An 18,287-nucleotide genomic window follows, 5' to 3' on the forward strand; every position below is an offset into this window, starting at 1 on the left:
ATAAACAACTGGAGTTTGCTGAGCCTGCTTAGCTTCCAGTATCAAATATCTGGTACTTTCTTTCATATGGGCAAGAAATCTTTTCTCATGCTTCCGTAGTTTCCAAAAGAGGAACAAGATGGTTGTGTGAAATGTGCTGTCTTTGTGCAGTTCATAAAACCGGCACCACTGTTTTACAGCTCGGAGATTTTTTTAAAAACTTGATACTCTCAATGTTTTGGAATAAGGGATGAGAAACATGCAATTCTCCAGAACTGTTAGACTGTAGTTTCCAGTATGGTTATGCTGGCTAGGAGTTCTGGGACTTGTAAACTAACTACATCTGAATAGCCACATGACTCCCACCCATGTCCATTGCTGGCTGGATTGTATGGGAGTTGCAATCTAAAACATCAGGAAGGGATCCCAGTTGTTTATCTCATATAGTTTACACACTTACTCAGAAATACACTGAATTCAAAGAGTCTTACTCCCTCGTAAGTGTGTGTTGACAATCACCAGATTGAATGTTAGTAGAACCTTCTAAACAATATACAGTTGTTCAGAGATTATGTTCTCAGTAGATAAGAACCAATAGTTCTGAAAGGCATCTAGTTCCAAAAACCTAATTTGACTTAGAGGACGATCAAAGCTCTCATTTATGCTTGCAAGCCTTTCTTTGTAATCATTTGACTGAACCAGTACCCACACTGTTGACTTAAACTCCAGCCAGTCCAAATCATTTGTCCCATGGGAAAAGAGTTAAAAGTAGTTTGAACTGGCCTGGTAATTTACTAGCAAAATAATATTTGATTTACTAGCTGTCAGCTTTCATCAAATCTACATATTATATTTGCCTATGCTGTGAAACCAAATTCAAATAAGGGGAGGGAAAATCAGCAAAGTGGGCATGACTTGAATTGGGAAAGATCTGGAGGTTCATAGTAAGGAATTAAATCAGGGAGAAATTACAAGCAAGCACAGAAGAGTAATGTTTTGTTTAGGGACTGTGCTTAAGAATTGCTTGCTAATTTGCTTTTTTAAGGCTTTTGTTGGTTTAAGTCCACATTTCCCAAACTTTTGATATTTGAGGTACAGTTTCAGCTGATCAAAACTGGAGTCACACTCCATTGGTTACTTTCAAAAAGATATATGTATTTTTGACCTGTTTCCAGTGCAAATGGGTAGGCAGGTGCCTTAGCAGTGTGCAAGGAATAGTGGGACACTGATCTTTGATTTATGTTCGGCCAGGCTATATTCACTAATAATATTCAACTGGGATCAGTGTCATGGCTCATGCTTTCTGATTGTGGTGATTGATTGAGATATTTGACCATAGGAAAATGGAGATAAGAGACCCTTTAATGCTCAGTTAAAGTTTGCACTGAAATGGATTCTATTTGCAGCTCTGCAAGGTTTTTCATGGAAAAAGTCTCTGATTTGTAGATGAGGAAGGCTTTGTGTATTATAGCAGAAACTTTAGTCTGCAGACAGGGATGCTTTGATTTGGATTTCCTGCATGGCAGGGGGTTGGACTGGATGGCCCTTGCAGTCTCTTCCAACTCTATGATTCTATGATTCTATGAAAGTTTTACAACTTCTGTAAGTCTCAGTTTCTTTGTATCTATCTATGCCTGCTGTTCTAGTTCTAATTTTCTTTGTGTTAGGATATGTTTCTTTTGTTAAATCCAGTTCTTTTGTACAAATATAATGGTTTGAGTATTGGACTGCGATTCTGGAGACCAGAGTTCCATTCCCAGCTTGGCCATGAAATCCACTGGGTGAACTTGGGCAAGTCACATGCTCTTAGCCTCAAGGGAAGGCAAAGGCAAACCTCCTCTGAACAAACTCCATGATAGGCTCACTTTAAGGTCACCATAAACAGCTTAAAGGCACTCAACAACAAAAAACAACAAACTGAATATAATTTTATTTGCATAATCATTAATCACGAGTGAGTATATTTTTATAGCATGATAGCACATTTTTTTGAGAACTACTGCCCTGTTGATATAATGCAAAAGTATGGGCTCTGAAATAATGAGAACTCCTCTAGGAGGAATGAGACAAAGGACTACCATCTTAAGTGGTTGGCAATGCATATTCATCCTAGGGAGTTGGTCAACCATCACTTTCCTCATGGACAACAATTCCAGTGCCCCTTAATGTCTATTTCGTGATATAGTGGCCAAGCAGGGACATTAGAAGTGGGAGTCTTGTGAACTGTGCTAGCTGAGACATTGGGCAGTCTTCCTTTTGAAGCCTTCCCTGTATGAGGTCTTTAAACAGAGGCTGGATGGCCATCTGTCAGGGATGCTTTGATTGAGATTTCCTGCACGGCAGAATGGGGTTGGACTGGATGGCCCTTGCGGTCTCTTCCAACTCTATGAGTCTATGCAGGTTCTGGTGTAGTCATACTGTGACATGGAATGCCACTCAATATGTGGATATATTATATTGTCACAACCTTTTGAGAGGTGGTTTGGGTGTCAGGCTGGATCAATTTTGGAGTGAAAACAAGGTGACCTGCTCTTTTTTCCATTTGAGATATCCCCTTGAAGAATCAACCTACAAATTCTAGGACTCCATAGGATGAAACCATGGCAGTTAAAAAAGTGTCAGACAGCATTATTTCTGCAGTGCTGATGCAGCCTAGGTTTCAAATAAATGATCCTCCATGGAAATCCACAGGAAGGCAGTAGCAAACCTCTAGATAAATCTTGCCAAGAAAACCCTTGGATAGAGTCACCATAAGTTAGTGCTGACTTGGAGCACATAACAACAACAGATGGAGTTCATGGGGGCCTTTTCCATTGTGCTATGAAGTCCCTCGGTTTTAATATTTTACCGATTTCTATTTTTTAGTGATGTGAGTTTAGTTTAATGTTTTGCTAGCTATGCTGAATGCTTCTGTGATGAAGTGAGTAGCAAGATATAAATATTCAGGAATTTACAAAAAAAATCTCCAAGCTGCTCTGTTTGATAAGTACAAATCCAAAGCTTTCTCGGCTACATAGATGTATTTTGCATCTTTTGGAGGTGGGGTCAAGATAGTGCTGATGTGCATAATATTATCACTATGAAGAACTCCATTTAGCCCAATGTTTATGCATCTAACAGGACTAACATCCTGCTACCTATATAAAAGCCGTAAGGGCCAGAAATATAATCTTATGGAAAATACACATGATTAGGTGTTCTTTATGTGCAGCTACATCTCACAGCATCAGTACCACTTAATCCAAGCCACTTAAGGCCAAGATCAAATCTCTTTGTCAATATACTTTATTTTGTAAAAGCAAAATTAAGGTATCCAGTAAAGTTTGCCATGGCTGTGCTTCAAACCAGTGCGACGTGCTATGGAAAAGTAGTTATTGCTTTTTTAAAGAAAGGTTTACTGGTAATATCGAATTAGGTGGGCCAGTACTAATGCATTTTCAGGTTACCAGATTTGAGGCAGAAGTCTAGGAAACACAAGTGTATTGTAGAGCCAAGGTTCCTAGCCTGCAAAAGCATATTTTTAGATTACCAGATTTGGGGGGAAAGTCTAGGAAACACAAGTGAAACATTTATCTAGTTGGACTACTACTGGAAACATTTATCTGGTTGGACTACTACTCCCGTGTGTTAAAATGTGTGCTTGGAGAAATGTTAAAAACAGAGAGGGGTCCACCCTCACTCAAAGCAGATCTGGAAAACATTATTTGGTCTGATGTTGTTGTATACCTTCTAGTTGTTTCTGACTTATGACAACCCTAAGGTGAACCAATTGTGGGATTTTCTTGGCATGTTTCTTTAGAGGCGGTTTGCCTTTGCCTTCCTCTGAGGCTCAGAGAGTGACTTGTTCATGATCACCCAGTGGGCTTTCATGGCAAAGCTGGGATTCAAATCCTGCTCTCGAGAGTCATAGTCCAGCATCCAAACCATTACACCACTCTGGTGTTCTGATGCCTTGTGTTTTTACCAAATGTAGCCTTTCAAGTGAGATATTTACCTTATCTCATTTTATAGATTGGTGCAGGAAAGAGTTTTTAAAGCTCAGATAGTCATAACTGGTTTTAGAATCCCCAGAGGAGATGAATATGATGTTACTGGGAAAAGCGGCAGGGAGGCATTTGGAAATGATCTTTTTTCAGAGCAGAGATATATTTTGGGCAAATTGATTCAATTGGTTCAGACTCTCCTGTGATAAATAGGTAAATGAAAAATATGCAGCTTTGCTGGTCTAATGAGTTACTTTTCTTTATGCCATCTTTCCAGACTTCAAAAGTTACTCAGTCAGATGAAGATAAAGAAGGTGGCTGGGATGCTTGGGGAGCTTGGAGTGATTGCTCTCGTACTTGTGGAGGAGGTGCATCCTATTCTCTGCGGAGGTGTTTAAATGGCAGGTTGGTCATTCACTTGAGAACCTGAACAATGCAAAACTGGGGCATTGTTCAGAAGCTATGTTATTTGTTTGTTTGTTTGTTTTCTATCCCATCTGAATTGGGGCAAAATGAGATAAAAGATAGGCACAAATATAAAATGCAATGAAATTGTAATATTTAAACAACTTCTTCTTCTTCCTTTTCTTCCTCCTCCTTTCCCCCAGTATGGGACCCAAGGTAGCTTACAACTGTTAGAAGAAACATAGCTAAAATTATACCAAATACAAAAGTTAAACAATATCATAAAACTATCTACAACATTAAAACCAGCAAAAAAACACAGCTGCTGAAATTACTCATCACTGTCTTTAAGAAGAAACTTAGTGAAGATTTAATCCCTAGTTCTTCCTCATTAATAACTTTTGCTGTCTTGACCCCACTCTGATGTTGCTTGGCCTCACATATCTCAGTTTTCATTTGTGAAATGTTAGTGGGTATGGAGACATATGGAACTTCAAGGTACACAAGTAACAACAACAAATGGAGACTTGTGATATGAAATTACCAGTGGCGTCACCAGGATTGGTGTCACCCAGTGCGGTAATTCGTGGTGTCACCCTCCCATTGACCTCCTCCCATTTCACAATATAGAGAATCCTTAGTAATGCTTTGTTGCAGTATGTTACTCGTAAATTGTAGTTCCCCTATACCACTGAATGTAATGTTAATAGTTGTGACATAAACAACTAGCAAGATTAAAATTACACCTTCAAATTACAGTGGAACCTCGCCTTACATGGGGGATCTGTTCTGAACCCACCCACCACCCCCCCGCATAAGGTGAATTCCGCCTATGCTCGAACCCCATTCAAGTGAATGGGGCTCGTGCATGCAGCAGTGTGGTGGTGCAGCGGCGTGCATGCATGCCACGGGCGTGCACGCCATTCATCCAAATGGGGCGCGCCGTCCCTTGCGCGGCTTGAGCACATATGCTCAAAGTCGCATATAGTGCGCCTGCGTATAATGCAGGCGCACTGTACAATATCATATGCACAACCTAAATGTGTTTACATACATAGTGATTTAAAGGACTCTTGTTATTCATTGTATAAGTCATTTGTTGAAGAAAATTGTAACACATTGTGCGTAATAGTTCAGAAACATCTTGGTAGGTTGGGACAATACATAGAGGTGAGGCTGACATGAAGAGCTGTAACTGCTCCATCAGACTGTCATGCTAAACTCTTCATCATCCAAACAGAATTATATATGAGTGACATGTCCACTATTCAAAATAATAATTTATGGGAAAATATATTCTTTTAATGTTACTTCTGTTGTTCAAAACTTGGGTTTTTTCTTCTTCCAGGAACTGTGAAGGCAGGAATATCCGATATAAAACCTGCAGCAATAACGTGAGTTTTATCTGTCATTTTTGTTTGACTATTCTTTTGTCGCCAAATTAAATAGCTGTGGAAATCTCACTTACCTTGGTGTTTTTTAAAAGCCCAAAATGTAGAGATGTAACTATTTCTTTTTGCCTAGCAGCAACACACAGATTTGCATGTGAGCACCCTAAATGAGGAGTGCATAGATCACAGACTTTCTGTGGGTCCCCAGTGTCATTAGTACACAGTAATTCTCTCCTTTGTGGATAGTCACTGTTGCTGTTTTCATGATGCTCATGTCACTAGGGATGAAGCAACGTTGACTGCAGTTTCTGGAATTGGTTAGAGGCTTTACTGCCTTTCCAGCAGCCAAGACCAATGTTTCTACAAATGATCTTGTGTTAGGACTGGGTTGAAGTTATATTTCCTCAAACCTGATGATCCTGAGCTCCAACACTTGCTGTAATGTGTGTATGTGCATGCATGTTAGAACTAGTTGACTCCTTCCTCCAACTCAATAAATTAGTCTTCTGTAGATGAACAGTAAAGCTTTATTTCCGAAGTCAGAGAGATGTGGCTAGTAAGGCATCTTTGGACAGAAACAAAGATCAATCAAATAAATGCATCAAATGAAAGCATTTGAAAGGAATAGCCCCTTCTTCCAAATTTGGTGGGCAAAAGTTTTCGGTTCTCATAATACAGCTAAGCCATTTCCAAAACAGTAAGGTTACTTTCAAACGTGTTTTTCCTCTACATTCTCCAGTCATCGGTGTCCATTAGAGCAAGCTGATAACAAGTTAAGAAGCTATTTGCTATTACTGTACTTAAACAAGTAAGTAATAAGCTTAGTTGCTAACTAGCACCAAGTGCTCCCACAGAAGCCATTTTCAAAGGCCAATCTGCTGAACAGTCTTTTTATCACCCCTGCACTGGAATGGCAAACACATTATAATATTAAATTTGTTTATTTCTAATATATAAAACCCTTAGCAATTTCTCTATTATATATCATTGATCATTCTTATATAGCCTTAAGAATACCGACTTGTATCTGTTTTTGGACCAGGTGTCTCACAAACATGCCCCCTTTGTGTGAATTACACTTCAGATCTCAAATACCATACTTTGTAAGAATATTAAATCATAAAGTACAACAGTTATAAGCAACCAAAGATATCAGTCAAATTTGTTGTTGCTGTGTGTCTTCAAGTGGTTGCCAACTTATATGACAACCTTAAGGCAAACTATCATGAGGGTTTCTTGGCAAATTTCTTCAGAGGGAGGTTGCCATTGCCATCCTCTGAGGCTGAGAGAGTGTGACTTCCATGGCCAAACCGGGATTTGAACCCTGGTCTCTAGTCCTAGTTCAATGCTCAAACCACTACACCACTCTGGTCAATCAAATACAAAAAGCATATCACATAGTTGTAATATGTTTTTGTAATGTGTACAAAGGCTGTTCTTACCACTATATCGCTATATTAAGCACAGCACAAGTTTGATCCATGGCCTATTATTATATGACACATAACATATTAGGCAGGACAGAATCATGGCATCTTATCAATAAGCACAGAATCATGACAGAATGTCAATCAGGACAGAATCATGGCAGAATTAATTCAATCCTGACAGTGTGTGATCCCAGCCTCTCCGCAAATACCAGGCAGAATGTCTTTTCCATGCTTACTCATGAGCGATTCCCCCTCCGTTCTAGACCTCAGACATGGAAAAGTTGTAAAAGTTGTTTTATTCAAGCTGCTGTGTTACTTGGGCAATAATAAACTTTGCTGACTGTAGCTTGTTTTGGCTTCTAGTATCTTTTGGCTCTGCCACCTTGCATGGGCTGGTTTCCAGCGCATAGTTCCCACACAGTGACCGCTAATGGCTTAGCTGTGATAGGTGCTATAGAAGGGAGAAAGAGGTTATATTTTGCCAGTGAAGCATTGGAGTCTAGGTCACTGATTTCTTTCAGCCAGTGGCTTTTCATACAATTTCTTATGCATTCAAGGGGATTAACTCCCATGATACGTTCATATTCAAATATATTCTTATGTTTTTCCTTTACTTTTTACAACCTCTTCTATCTGAGTCTTATATCATTGTTTCGAGTGCCTTTCCACATTTGTGTGAGAGGTTTTAGGGAATACACGCACTTAGCTACTCATTTTGGAGCAAAACTTCCATTCTTACGATGCAACAGTTATATCTTTTGTCAAAGATCTGGAAATGATCTGTGTGTCTTTGAATAGAGCAGTTCGTAAAATAAATTGCCTTCAGTATTTTTCTTGTCCAGTGCAAAACTGTCTGTTAGGGGCTCTGTGCATTATCTTCCATATCTTTCCCCCCGATTTCTAAAAAACGTTTTGTGCGTATATTATATTGGTAAAGTGCTTTGTTGCTTTATGTTGTTGTTGAGTAATCTAGAGCCAAGATGTGCAGAGAATCAGAATCACAATTTGGGCCAAGAATTAATTCAGCGTCAGAATAAGGAATGTGTCCTGGATTGAAGCCTGAGAAATAAGATTGCACTATAGCTAGGAGAGGACTGCAAGCCAAGAGAAGAAGTCTCAGCAAGATAGGAAACAAGATATAATGCCAAGTAGAGCCATTAAGATGTTAGGGAGGTATCAGGAGTCATGGAGCTTTCCAGGAAGTTAGGAGGAGGAGAAAATCCCAAACCAAGGAGTTGTCCATTATTGTCATGTAAGTTTTCTCAGGGCCACCGCACTGGGCAACATGAAGCACCTGTTTACGCAATAGATCTGAGTGTTGTGAAAGGATAGAAAAATCATTATTTAATATGTTGATATTTTATTTTTATCTCATGAAAAGGGGAGAGCAACTTGAGGGATTTTCTGTCCCAAGGGTCAGAATATCTGGATGATTGACCTTGACTTGGGAAAGAGCATTTGTTTCTTTACCTCAGGCAGCAAAATATCTCAGGTGAGCCCAAAGTTTTGTTGCTGTTAGCTGCAATTAAGTTAATGTTGAAGACCTGATGAATGAAAGATGTCAGATATCAGAGAGGGAAGCGTCATTAAATTGTGATTAAATCATGCTAATAGCATGATTGTGGGGAAGATCATCACATCCCTGCGTGCTTCTCCCATTTGTGTCCCATGTGTAAGCAGTAATGGACATTCATTGACACTAATGGTCAATAATGAGAGTTTCCGTGATTAATCAATGACACATCCATTACTGTTTATGCACAGGACACAAATGGGACAAGCGCGCAGAGGTGTGATAATTTCTCCCCCTGATTGCATGATTAGCATGATTTAATTACAATTTAATGATGCTTCCCTCCCGTGTGAAGAAGTTCGATATCTTTTATTCACCAGGTCCTCTAGGATTCTGGACTGGATGATGGCTTTAATTTTAGTGTGGCAAAACAGTGATTGGTTCAGGATATCCCCAGGATGGATGGACAGGGAAGCTTGGCTGGGAACACAAGGGGTGTAGGCAGAGAAGTTGGCCTACTGCTTTGAGTGCAAGGAGATCCTTTGTCTCAAGTTGCAAACGGAAATGCAGATTACCTTTGTAATGCAATGGATTATCTCTACTTGGGGAAGGAAGGAGCAATTAGTACTCCCATTAATTAATTGTCCGATTACCTGGATGTGCACATGCCTCAGGACATGCTCTTTTCCTCCTGAGAACCTGACCTAGTGTTCATGAAAGGTCATTGATATCTCAAAAACATGCTATCTCCAGATATGAGATATTAAAATATGGGGACCCCAAAACACAGTGCAGGGTATGCAGGATGTGCTAATATGCACCCTCATGGAATCATGCAGAATTGTAAAAGTTACTTTTTGGATAGCAGCTCCCAGTGTTCCCCTCTCCCTTGTTCCTATTCTGACTGAAGTTTCAAGAAGTGTAGCCCAAAAATGTTTCCAAGTTTATTTATTTATTAAACTATTTATATCCCACTCCATATCTGAAGATCTCAGGTTGCTTTACAATCACATTCATTTAAAACAACAAGCAACAGCAATATATTAAAACATATTAAATAGATTATTAATGAACAACCAGACAATTTAAAACCTGCTAAAACAATCTTAAATAATGGAACCATAAGATATTATTGATCAGATGAAATCATGATATATATGTAGTCCTGCTTGTAGATATAATCTGTGCTTTCTGGACTCATGGTGGTATACTGTTCTAAAATATGAGAGTTACACCCTTCAAGGGGAGGTTCGGCTTAGTGGATGTACTGAATCATTTTAATCTCCCATAAAACAACCCAGCTCCTCGCCCATTTTTATGAAACTGGTTGATGCCAACTGGCTTCTCCAGCAAGACAACATGAGGCTTGTAAAAAAAGACCTTCAACTGCTGCAATCCTCTCCTACCCCCTTCCTTGGATGGATTTTATAATGCCTGAGCTGTATAATAGAGGAAACTGTTGGCATAAGGCAGTGGAACAAGTCATGCGGTGAGCAGAGTCCAAAGCACAACCCCCCCCCCCCCCCAAAAAAAAAAAAAGATATCGGATGTTATTCCTAATTGCTCCCTCTTTCGCAAGTAAAACCCACCTGTCTTGTCCCACTTCATCTTGCATGGACATCTGTGAATTACATTTAAATTTGGCGTGGCTCAAGCTCTCCAGCAGAAATTGTGGCAGTGTACAAAACCATTGTGTTCATCAACACATTCTTTCTTGCATATACAGCATGGGTCTCATCTGTAACCTGACCTTGCCCACTTCAGGGATTGAATCTGCAATCTTTGTAATACAATGGATTATCTCTACCAATCCTTAGCCAGGATTCCAGTTACAACATAGGAATCTGCCTTGTACAGAGTGAGACTATTGCTTCATCTAGCTTACCGTTGTCTACACTTGCTTACTGGTAACAGATTTCAAATGGAGTCTTTCCCAAACTTCCCTGCTAATATCAGAAACTGAACCTGAGATAACTGCATGCAAGATACGTTCTCTTCTACTGTCCCCCTCAGTGGCTTACACAAGACCCTATTGCATGGGGTTAAAACAGCAACTTACCTTTCCTGAATTCAGTGCTAATTTAGGAGGCAGCCAGGTCCTATCACACAGAAATCACTGCCAAATCGCCACCCAAGTCCATCTTAATGAAGCCTAGGTTGGCAAAGCTGCTTCAGCAGGCCATTTTTAGAAGTCAGAAGCCTCCATTTTTGAAAAGGGACCATGGAAGGAGCTTAGACGACTCGGGCTGCATCTGGGACAGACCCTGATGATGATTCGGTGGCGATTTCTGTGTGATAGGACCCAGCTGCCTCCAGAATTAGCACTGAATTTCGGAAAGGTAAGCCGCTGTTTTAGCCCCATGCAACAGGGTCCACAATGTACTCTAGAAGCAACACTTGCAGGGCAGCCCTCTGTTTTTTCAGTCTGTTGTCTCCTTTCCATCACTGCCTCAGAAGATCAAAAAATATGAAAGCATTTCATTGAAAAAGTCACTGCATTTGAGATCACATGTACAAAGCCTGGCATGCTATTTTTCAAAAGCAACAAAGCAGGCCCAATAGGAAGATATAGAAAAAAAGAAGAAGAAATTAATGAGACTGTTCTGTGTACATGTTTTTGTAAGAAACCAGACTACAGATTTAAGGCTTTAAGTATTCAAGGAATGCTTTGTTATTTACTATATTTCTCTCCTCTCCCTCTTTATGGCAATGTATGATCTTCTTTACAATAAGGTCAGGTTTTGATTTCTAGATTAGAACCTGGTGGGGGAAGGATGCATGTTCTGTTTTTTATCTGGAATATAATTTATTGTATCTGGAATATAGCTTATAGCTTACATTTTTGTAGATTCTTCTTTATGGCCTCTGTGCTTCACACTAATGGGTTATCATATGCTTGCTCAGTGCACCATTAAGAACCTTCTAGAATCATGTAGAAGCCGTTTGGCAGTAACCCTGCCCATCTCCAACAACGCTATAGAAGTGTTTTCCTGCCAAAACCACATTTCTTTTTGTCTGCTGCTGCAGCAGCATTGTGTGGAACCTGTTTCTCTGTGTTTGGTTTTGCTTACGGCCATTGGCTGGTTCGGTTCAGCCTTTGCCAATGGAAGAGGCAACTAGTGGATCACTATTTACAGCGCTTTATAAATAAAAGTTAATAATAATAATAATAATAATAATAATAATAATAATAGTGATGATCTGGTTAATGGGGTAGAACTGATGGGATCCTTAGGTGGAAATGACCATGTTCTCCTGGAGTTTGTTATACAGCTGAAAGGGGAAGCCAAGCATACTCAGACATGCATTCTAGACTTTAATAAAACTGATTTCAGTAACACAGAGAGATACTGACAGCAGTCCCATGTTCAGAAATACTAATAGAGAAAGGTGTTTCTGAGGGATGAGAGTTTATTACAAGTGAGATATTGAAGGGAAAACGTCCACAGGTTCCAATGAGGATGAAAAATGGGAGGTGTCTAAAGAAACTGGGATGGATGTCTAAAGAACTTCCAACTGAGCTAAGACTCAAAAGGGCCATACACAAAGACTGGAAAAAGAGGGGAATCACCAAAGAAGAATTCAAATAAATAGCCAGCTCAAGTAGGGAGAAAGTCAGAAAAGCTAAAACACTGAATGAGCTCAGGCTTGCTAGAGAGCTTAAAACAATAAAAAGGGATTTTGGGGTTATATATATGTAGTAAAAGGAAGAATAAGGAAATGGTACAGTCACAGCATGGAGAAGATAGCAAAATGATGACAGGACAGAGAAAAGGCAGAACTACTCAATACCTTTTTATTGCCTCAGTCTTTTCTGAAAAGGAGAACAGTGCTCAACCTGAAGGAAATGGAGCAGATAATGCAGTTGGCGAAATGGAGCACAGAATAGATAAAGAGGTAGTACAGGAATACCTGGATACTCTGGATGAATTCATCTCTCCCAGGCTAAATGAACTACATCCAAGGGTATTAAAAGAACTAGTGGAAATAAAGTCAGAACCACTGTCAATAATTTTTTAATATTTCCTGGAGGACAGGAGAGATCCCTGCAGACTGGAGAAGGGCAACAAGGGAGGAAAAACAGGACCCAAATAATTATCCTCCAGTCATTCTGACATCAATACCAGGAAAGATTGTAGAACAGATCATTAAACAGTCAGTAAGGACTTAGAAAGGAATATCATTATTACTAAAAGTCAGCATGGGTTTCTTAAGAACAAGTCATACCAGATTAATTTTATCGCTTTTTTTCATAGAGGTGCAAGTTTGATAGACGAAGTGAATGAAGTGGATGTAGTATATCTTGATTTCAGTAAGGTCTTTGATAAGGTCCTCCATGATATGCTTGCAAAAAAATCTGGTAAAATGCTACAATTAGGTGGATTTATAATTGGTTTATACTTGGGTCACCAAGATATCTCATTATGGATGTATTTACAAATACAGGTATTTCAAAATCCAAATAATCTGAAATCCAAAATACTTCTGGTCCCAAGCATTTCGGATAAGGGGGATTCAAACTGTCATATATAGGTTTACAGAATTCATTATCTGTAAAGTCAGTTTTGCTCCATAATACTGTACCTTATTCTCCTAAAATCCAAATGTAGAATATAAATTAAACCTAGCTTTAATATGTATGTCATTTTAATTAAAAGAACAAGAATAGTTTTACCATGAAATTGATTTCATCTGGATTTGTAAGAGCAGAACAGTAATGTTCAGTAGAGTCAAGTAGAATAAGTAGGTCCCAGAATAATAATAATAATACTTCAGTCATAAAATGAATTTGCAGTTACCAGTTAAAGCATTTTCTTGGGTTATTAGCCAGTGTTGTTCACCTGCTTGCTTTTAAAATAAAAGTATATGTATGCCTTAAGATGTTTTTATGGCTATCTCAGCAAAATAAACTATATAAGCTATGCCTTATATAGTGCCCACTGAGATTTTTCAGTATTTTGTAAGCCCTATGTTTTATATTTCTGTTTCTATATATAATGTTTCATTCTAATGCTATGATGTGCAGAATATGGAAGTGTTTAACATAATCCTTATGGGTCCTATTCGTAGAAAAAAATGTATTTAAGCCATTTCCGCATAAATCTTTACATATATATATATATATATATATGCCAAAACGCCAGCTGTGCCTTTGCCAATATGACTTGGCTTCGTTTAGCAAATATATGTATATTAAATATATGTGTGTATATGTATTTAATATATGTATATTAAATATATGTGTGTATATGTATTTAATATATGTATTTTAAATATATGTGTATTAATCCACATTAGCACCATCCCTGCAATAAACTGAAACTTTTATTAATACTTCTTATTCTTGTGCCTTTTGAACCTTACAATCTCACAGCATTACTTTTTTTGTTAACAGTTAATCAAAACTAGCTTTGCTATATTGTACCAAAATACAGGAAGTTTTTCAAAACAGGGATCTATCTTTAATCCCAACCTGCAACCTGAGACTAGCCTTTGCTTGTTAGTTTTATTAGGACTCCAACACAGTTTAAAATATTTAGTTATGTTAGTTTTGGTTGATGGATTGATTAACCTGTCAGTTGCATAGAGATAAAAATGATGTTTGTAAAACCAAATGTATACTTCATTGTTGTTGTTTTAAATTGTATGGACGTGTAGCAGGCACAAAAAGAGCCCATCATATTTTGCTATATGAGGCAAAAGATAAGATGATATCTTTCCCCACACTACATGCTGGAGCCACCTGAATCGGTGCTGGAATATTACTTCAATAGTGAAGATATCATTATGCTTGCTATGTGTCTTCCACAAACGTTAAAGCTTAGAGAACTTACTTTTTGCGGCTCCAGCTTCTGAGAATTGTGCTAAAAAAATCTGTAGTAAACATTTGCAAAACTGGCAAGTCAATTTAATCTGGGAAGGTGTAATAGCACAACCTCATAGGGGTTGAGTTAAATGGGTTTTACTCTCCAAGGCAAGTGAATATAGGAGAGCGAAACGTCAGGAAGAAACTCTTCTAGAACATGGCCACATAGCCTGAAAAACCCACAAAAAACTATAGATGCCGGCCATGAAAGCCTTCAACTTTACATTGATTGTAGGAGATCCAACATGGTTTGAGTGTTGAACTTGGATTCTGGGATACCAAAGGTCAAATGCCCTTTGGCCACAGAAACCCATCGGATGACCTTGGACAAGTCATGCTCTCTCAGCCTCAGAAGGCAGCACCTGTAAACCCCCTCTTGCAGAAGTAACCCAGTGATGGGTTTACCTTTGGGTTGCTTTAAGTTGGAAACGACTTGAGGGCACATAGGAACAACAATGACTTGGTGGGTATGTGATTGCAACCTCAATTATGAGGAAGTGTGTTTCATTTGGGGGAAAATGTTGTTGTTTTTCCCTCTTTCAGGACTGCCCTTCAGATGCTGGTGATTTCCGAGCTCAGCAGTGTTCAGCCTACAATGACGTCAAGTACCAAGGACATTTCTATGAATGGATCCCTGTTTATGATGATTCTAGCTCTCCTTGTGCCCTGAAATGCCAAGCCTTGGGGCAACTGTTGGTAGTGGAGCTTGCCCCCAAAGTGCTGGATGGGACTCGTTGTAATGCTAAATCCCTGGACATGTGCATCAGTGGAATATGCCAGGTAGGCACCTTTTGTACATTTGATACTATGAACTCACTTATGGAATAGAGTACAGACAGGTGATTTTCTCTTACTATTGTCCACCCTGACAGGCTGGAGTCAGTGAAATAGGAATGAATAAAATATTGAAGAATATTCACAAAATTGTCAAAAAACATGTGCCAGGAAATACTGACAAAGAGGAATTCAGAACTGATGAGAGTCTTTGCAGTTTGGAACTTACCCTGTACAAAATTTGCATGTGGTAGTTTTGCACAGAAAATAGCCCCTGCTGCACAAGAAAACAATTGTTCCTATTTTGCATAAAACTGAACTGCAAATAGAAGACTTTCTTACTAGAGGAAGAAAATTCTGAAAATGATTTTTTACTTCCTTCAAAAATGAAATTAGTAAAGAATTGTATCCCTTCTCAAAGGTAATTTAAATCACCTGCTATCATACCGTTTAAACTGGAAATGCCAGGAATTGAACTTGGTGCATTGAGAAATCAAGTAAGCAACATGACAGCAGTAGGTTCTGTTTTGTTCACACAACTGTTGTTGTCTGTAATAAAAGTTCAGATATCTCTAGTAATTCTTCAGAGAAGTGTTATTAGTGAGTATCCTTTTAAGCCTTTCTTTTCTTCTCTATTCTTTTTTGCTCAAAAAGCTGTGGCGATAGGTGTTTCTCCTGTCCTGCCCAGGAGGGAACATTTCAAACTTGACAGAGGCCCAACAAGTGGTGAATGCTGCATATGGCCTATACCAGTTCTTGTGATTATGTGATGTTCCTGCCGAATACGCTTCTTTTCTTGTGCATGTTAAAATTAGCAGTTCCAGGAAGCAGGTGTTTTAAGCATCAAGTGAGGTGGAAATGAATCCAGAGATATTCTGGGATACTTGGAAAATTTTGTGCTTCGCTGTATGGTGGAGACAAGGAGAAGGAGTCAGGCACTTGAAAGGGAAAAGGTGGGGTTCATCATCTACAGGAAAAAGGTGGGATTCGTCATCAAACTCAGCTTGGCAATTTTTACATAGCTTTGAGGAATCTCTTTTTTGTTGGTGGCTGCGGTAGCCATTGTATTCCCCTTTGTATAATCTCTTATTCTCCTGTTACGATAACACTGTAATTATGTCCTGATTTTAGAACATAAAACTGTATCTCTCATGCCATTAAACAGTAGGACTAAGCTTTTAAAATTCATCTCAAGATTGGAATGAGCCGTTTTAATTCACTAAGAGAGAAAGGAGCTGTTTGGGTAATTTGCAATCCAGATCTCCAGAATTCAATGGAATGTAAAGTGGCAAGAAAAACCATGGAGAGCAGAGGGACCAGAAAAAGAATAGTGATGGTCCAGCTCCAAGGATCCAGAAAGTCGGGCAGAGTCTCCAATCTGACTTGGATGTCTTTTACATAGAGTGGGTGACAGAAGTTGCTTCCAGCAGGTGACCAGTGTTTGCTGCCTACCTTATCCAAGGAGGCTTGTTCACCAAGAATGGCAGAGGCAGCATCACTGAACCTGCAGGTGTGCCAATCCCCTCCCCAAACAGTCTTGTACTGCTGCTTTCCTGGAGGCAGGCACAACACATGAAAGCACTCATTTCACTAAATATTTGCTCTTTTTCGATCTTGCTTGGGAGCCCTGGCTGCTGGTTCTTACCTTTCTTTGCCCTGATCCTGAGGCTGGAAAAAAATACTTTATTGGAAAATGGCTTCTACAAAGCCCCTGCTATCATAGCTGTAACTTTTCCAAGCCCTGCCACCATCACTCTAGAACAGTGGTTTCTTACCTTTGGTCTTCTAGAGAATTTGGGCTTCAGCTCCCATAATTCCTGACTGTTGGTCAAGTTGGTTGCAACTTCTGGGAACTGAAGTCCAAAACAAATGGAGGGCAAAAGGTTGAGAGAAACTGCTCCAGAACACACTGCCTTTTACCAGATCAGGCATTTTTTCCCATCTAGTCCGTATTGCCTTCTCCCAACTAGATAAGGACCTCTGTCTCCAACCAATCTGTCCAGTCTCTCTCCATCAGCAGTGGTATGGGGAGTGAGGGCCCACAGAGTTACAACCTCAGGACTTTTTAGTTACTAGGGACTAGATGGACATCGTCTAATAGCAGAGGTTATGGAGTTTTATGTAGACCCCCAACATCTTGACTTGACACTGTCCTAGAGTCTGAGATTATCTAATTGGAAGCTTTCTTCACCTGACCTGGAGAGTTATACTCCCTGAAGAACTGGCCCTCTCATCTGCATCCCCATGACATCCTTTCAGTACAGTCTTGGGTCTGGAGGGAATTATCTGACTGGCATAGGATGGGAGCAGGGCTTCCAGCCCAGCAGGGCTCCTTTTCATATGCCTGTCTCTCTGAGGCCTACTTCCTCTAAAGCAGGAGGGGGAAACATAGAATGCAGTCTTGCACAAGGACTCTGGAAACCAGGCTTCAAATCCCAGTTTGGCCATGTAAACCAACTGGGTGACTTTGGACAAGCCACACTGTCTCAGCTTCAGAGGATGGCAATGGCAAAATTCCCTCTGAAAAATCTTGCCAAGAAAACTCCATGATAGTTCCACCTTAGGGTCGCCATAAATCAGAAATTAACTGAAAGTACACAACAATAGAGGTGTATAACCTATTTCGGAGAAATAAACCAAACAGGAATAGAGGTGGAGTAGCATTATGCATTAAGGATGTGTACAGCTATGAACAGATTCATGACTTTAATCCTGGAAACCAGATTGAGAGCATCTGGGTAAAAGTTAAAGTGGGGTGGGGGGGAGAGAAGAAATAACAGGGATGTGGTGTTGGTGGGTCTTCTACAGAGCTCCAAGCCAAACTGAAGACTTCGATGATGCCTTCCTGGAAGAGATAACCACATTTTCAGGCAGAAGAGATGCAGTGATAATAGGGAACTTTAGCCATCCTTTTGTTGGAAGTCAAACTCTGCCAAAAATTTAGGT

The 18,287-nt window shown here is 39.5% G+C and overlaps 1 protein-coding gene across 1 annotated transcript in view; it reads left to right on the forward strand.

Moving 5' to 3' along the window:
- The window catches only part of ADAMTSL3 (ADAMTS like 3), a 160,354-nt gene that overhangs the window by 35,010 nt on the left and 107,057 nt on the right, over window positions 1-18,287 (forward strand). Inside the window, exons 3-5 of the mRNA XM_089538311.1 lie at window positions 4,240-4,367; window positions 5,716-5,761; window positions 15,111-15,347. Of these exons, the coding sequence (XP_089394437.1) occupies window positions 4,240-4,367; window positions 5,716-5,761; window positions 15,111-15,347 (411 nt within the window). The remainder of the gene's footprint in view (window positions 1-4,239; window positions 4,368-5,715; window positions 5,762-15,110; window positions 15,348-18,287) is intronic.

The sequence above is a fragment of the Sceloporus occidentalis genome, unplaced genomic scaffold (assembly GCF_023333645.1).
Source record: "Sceloporus occidentalis isolate IW3139 unplaced genomic scaffold, rSceOcc1.0.p SCAF_9, whole genome shotgun sequence".
NCBI classification, from domain to species: Eukaryota; Metazoa; Chordata; class Lepidosauria; order Squamata; family Phrynosomatidae; genus Sceloporus; species Sceloporus occidentalis.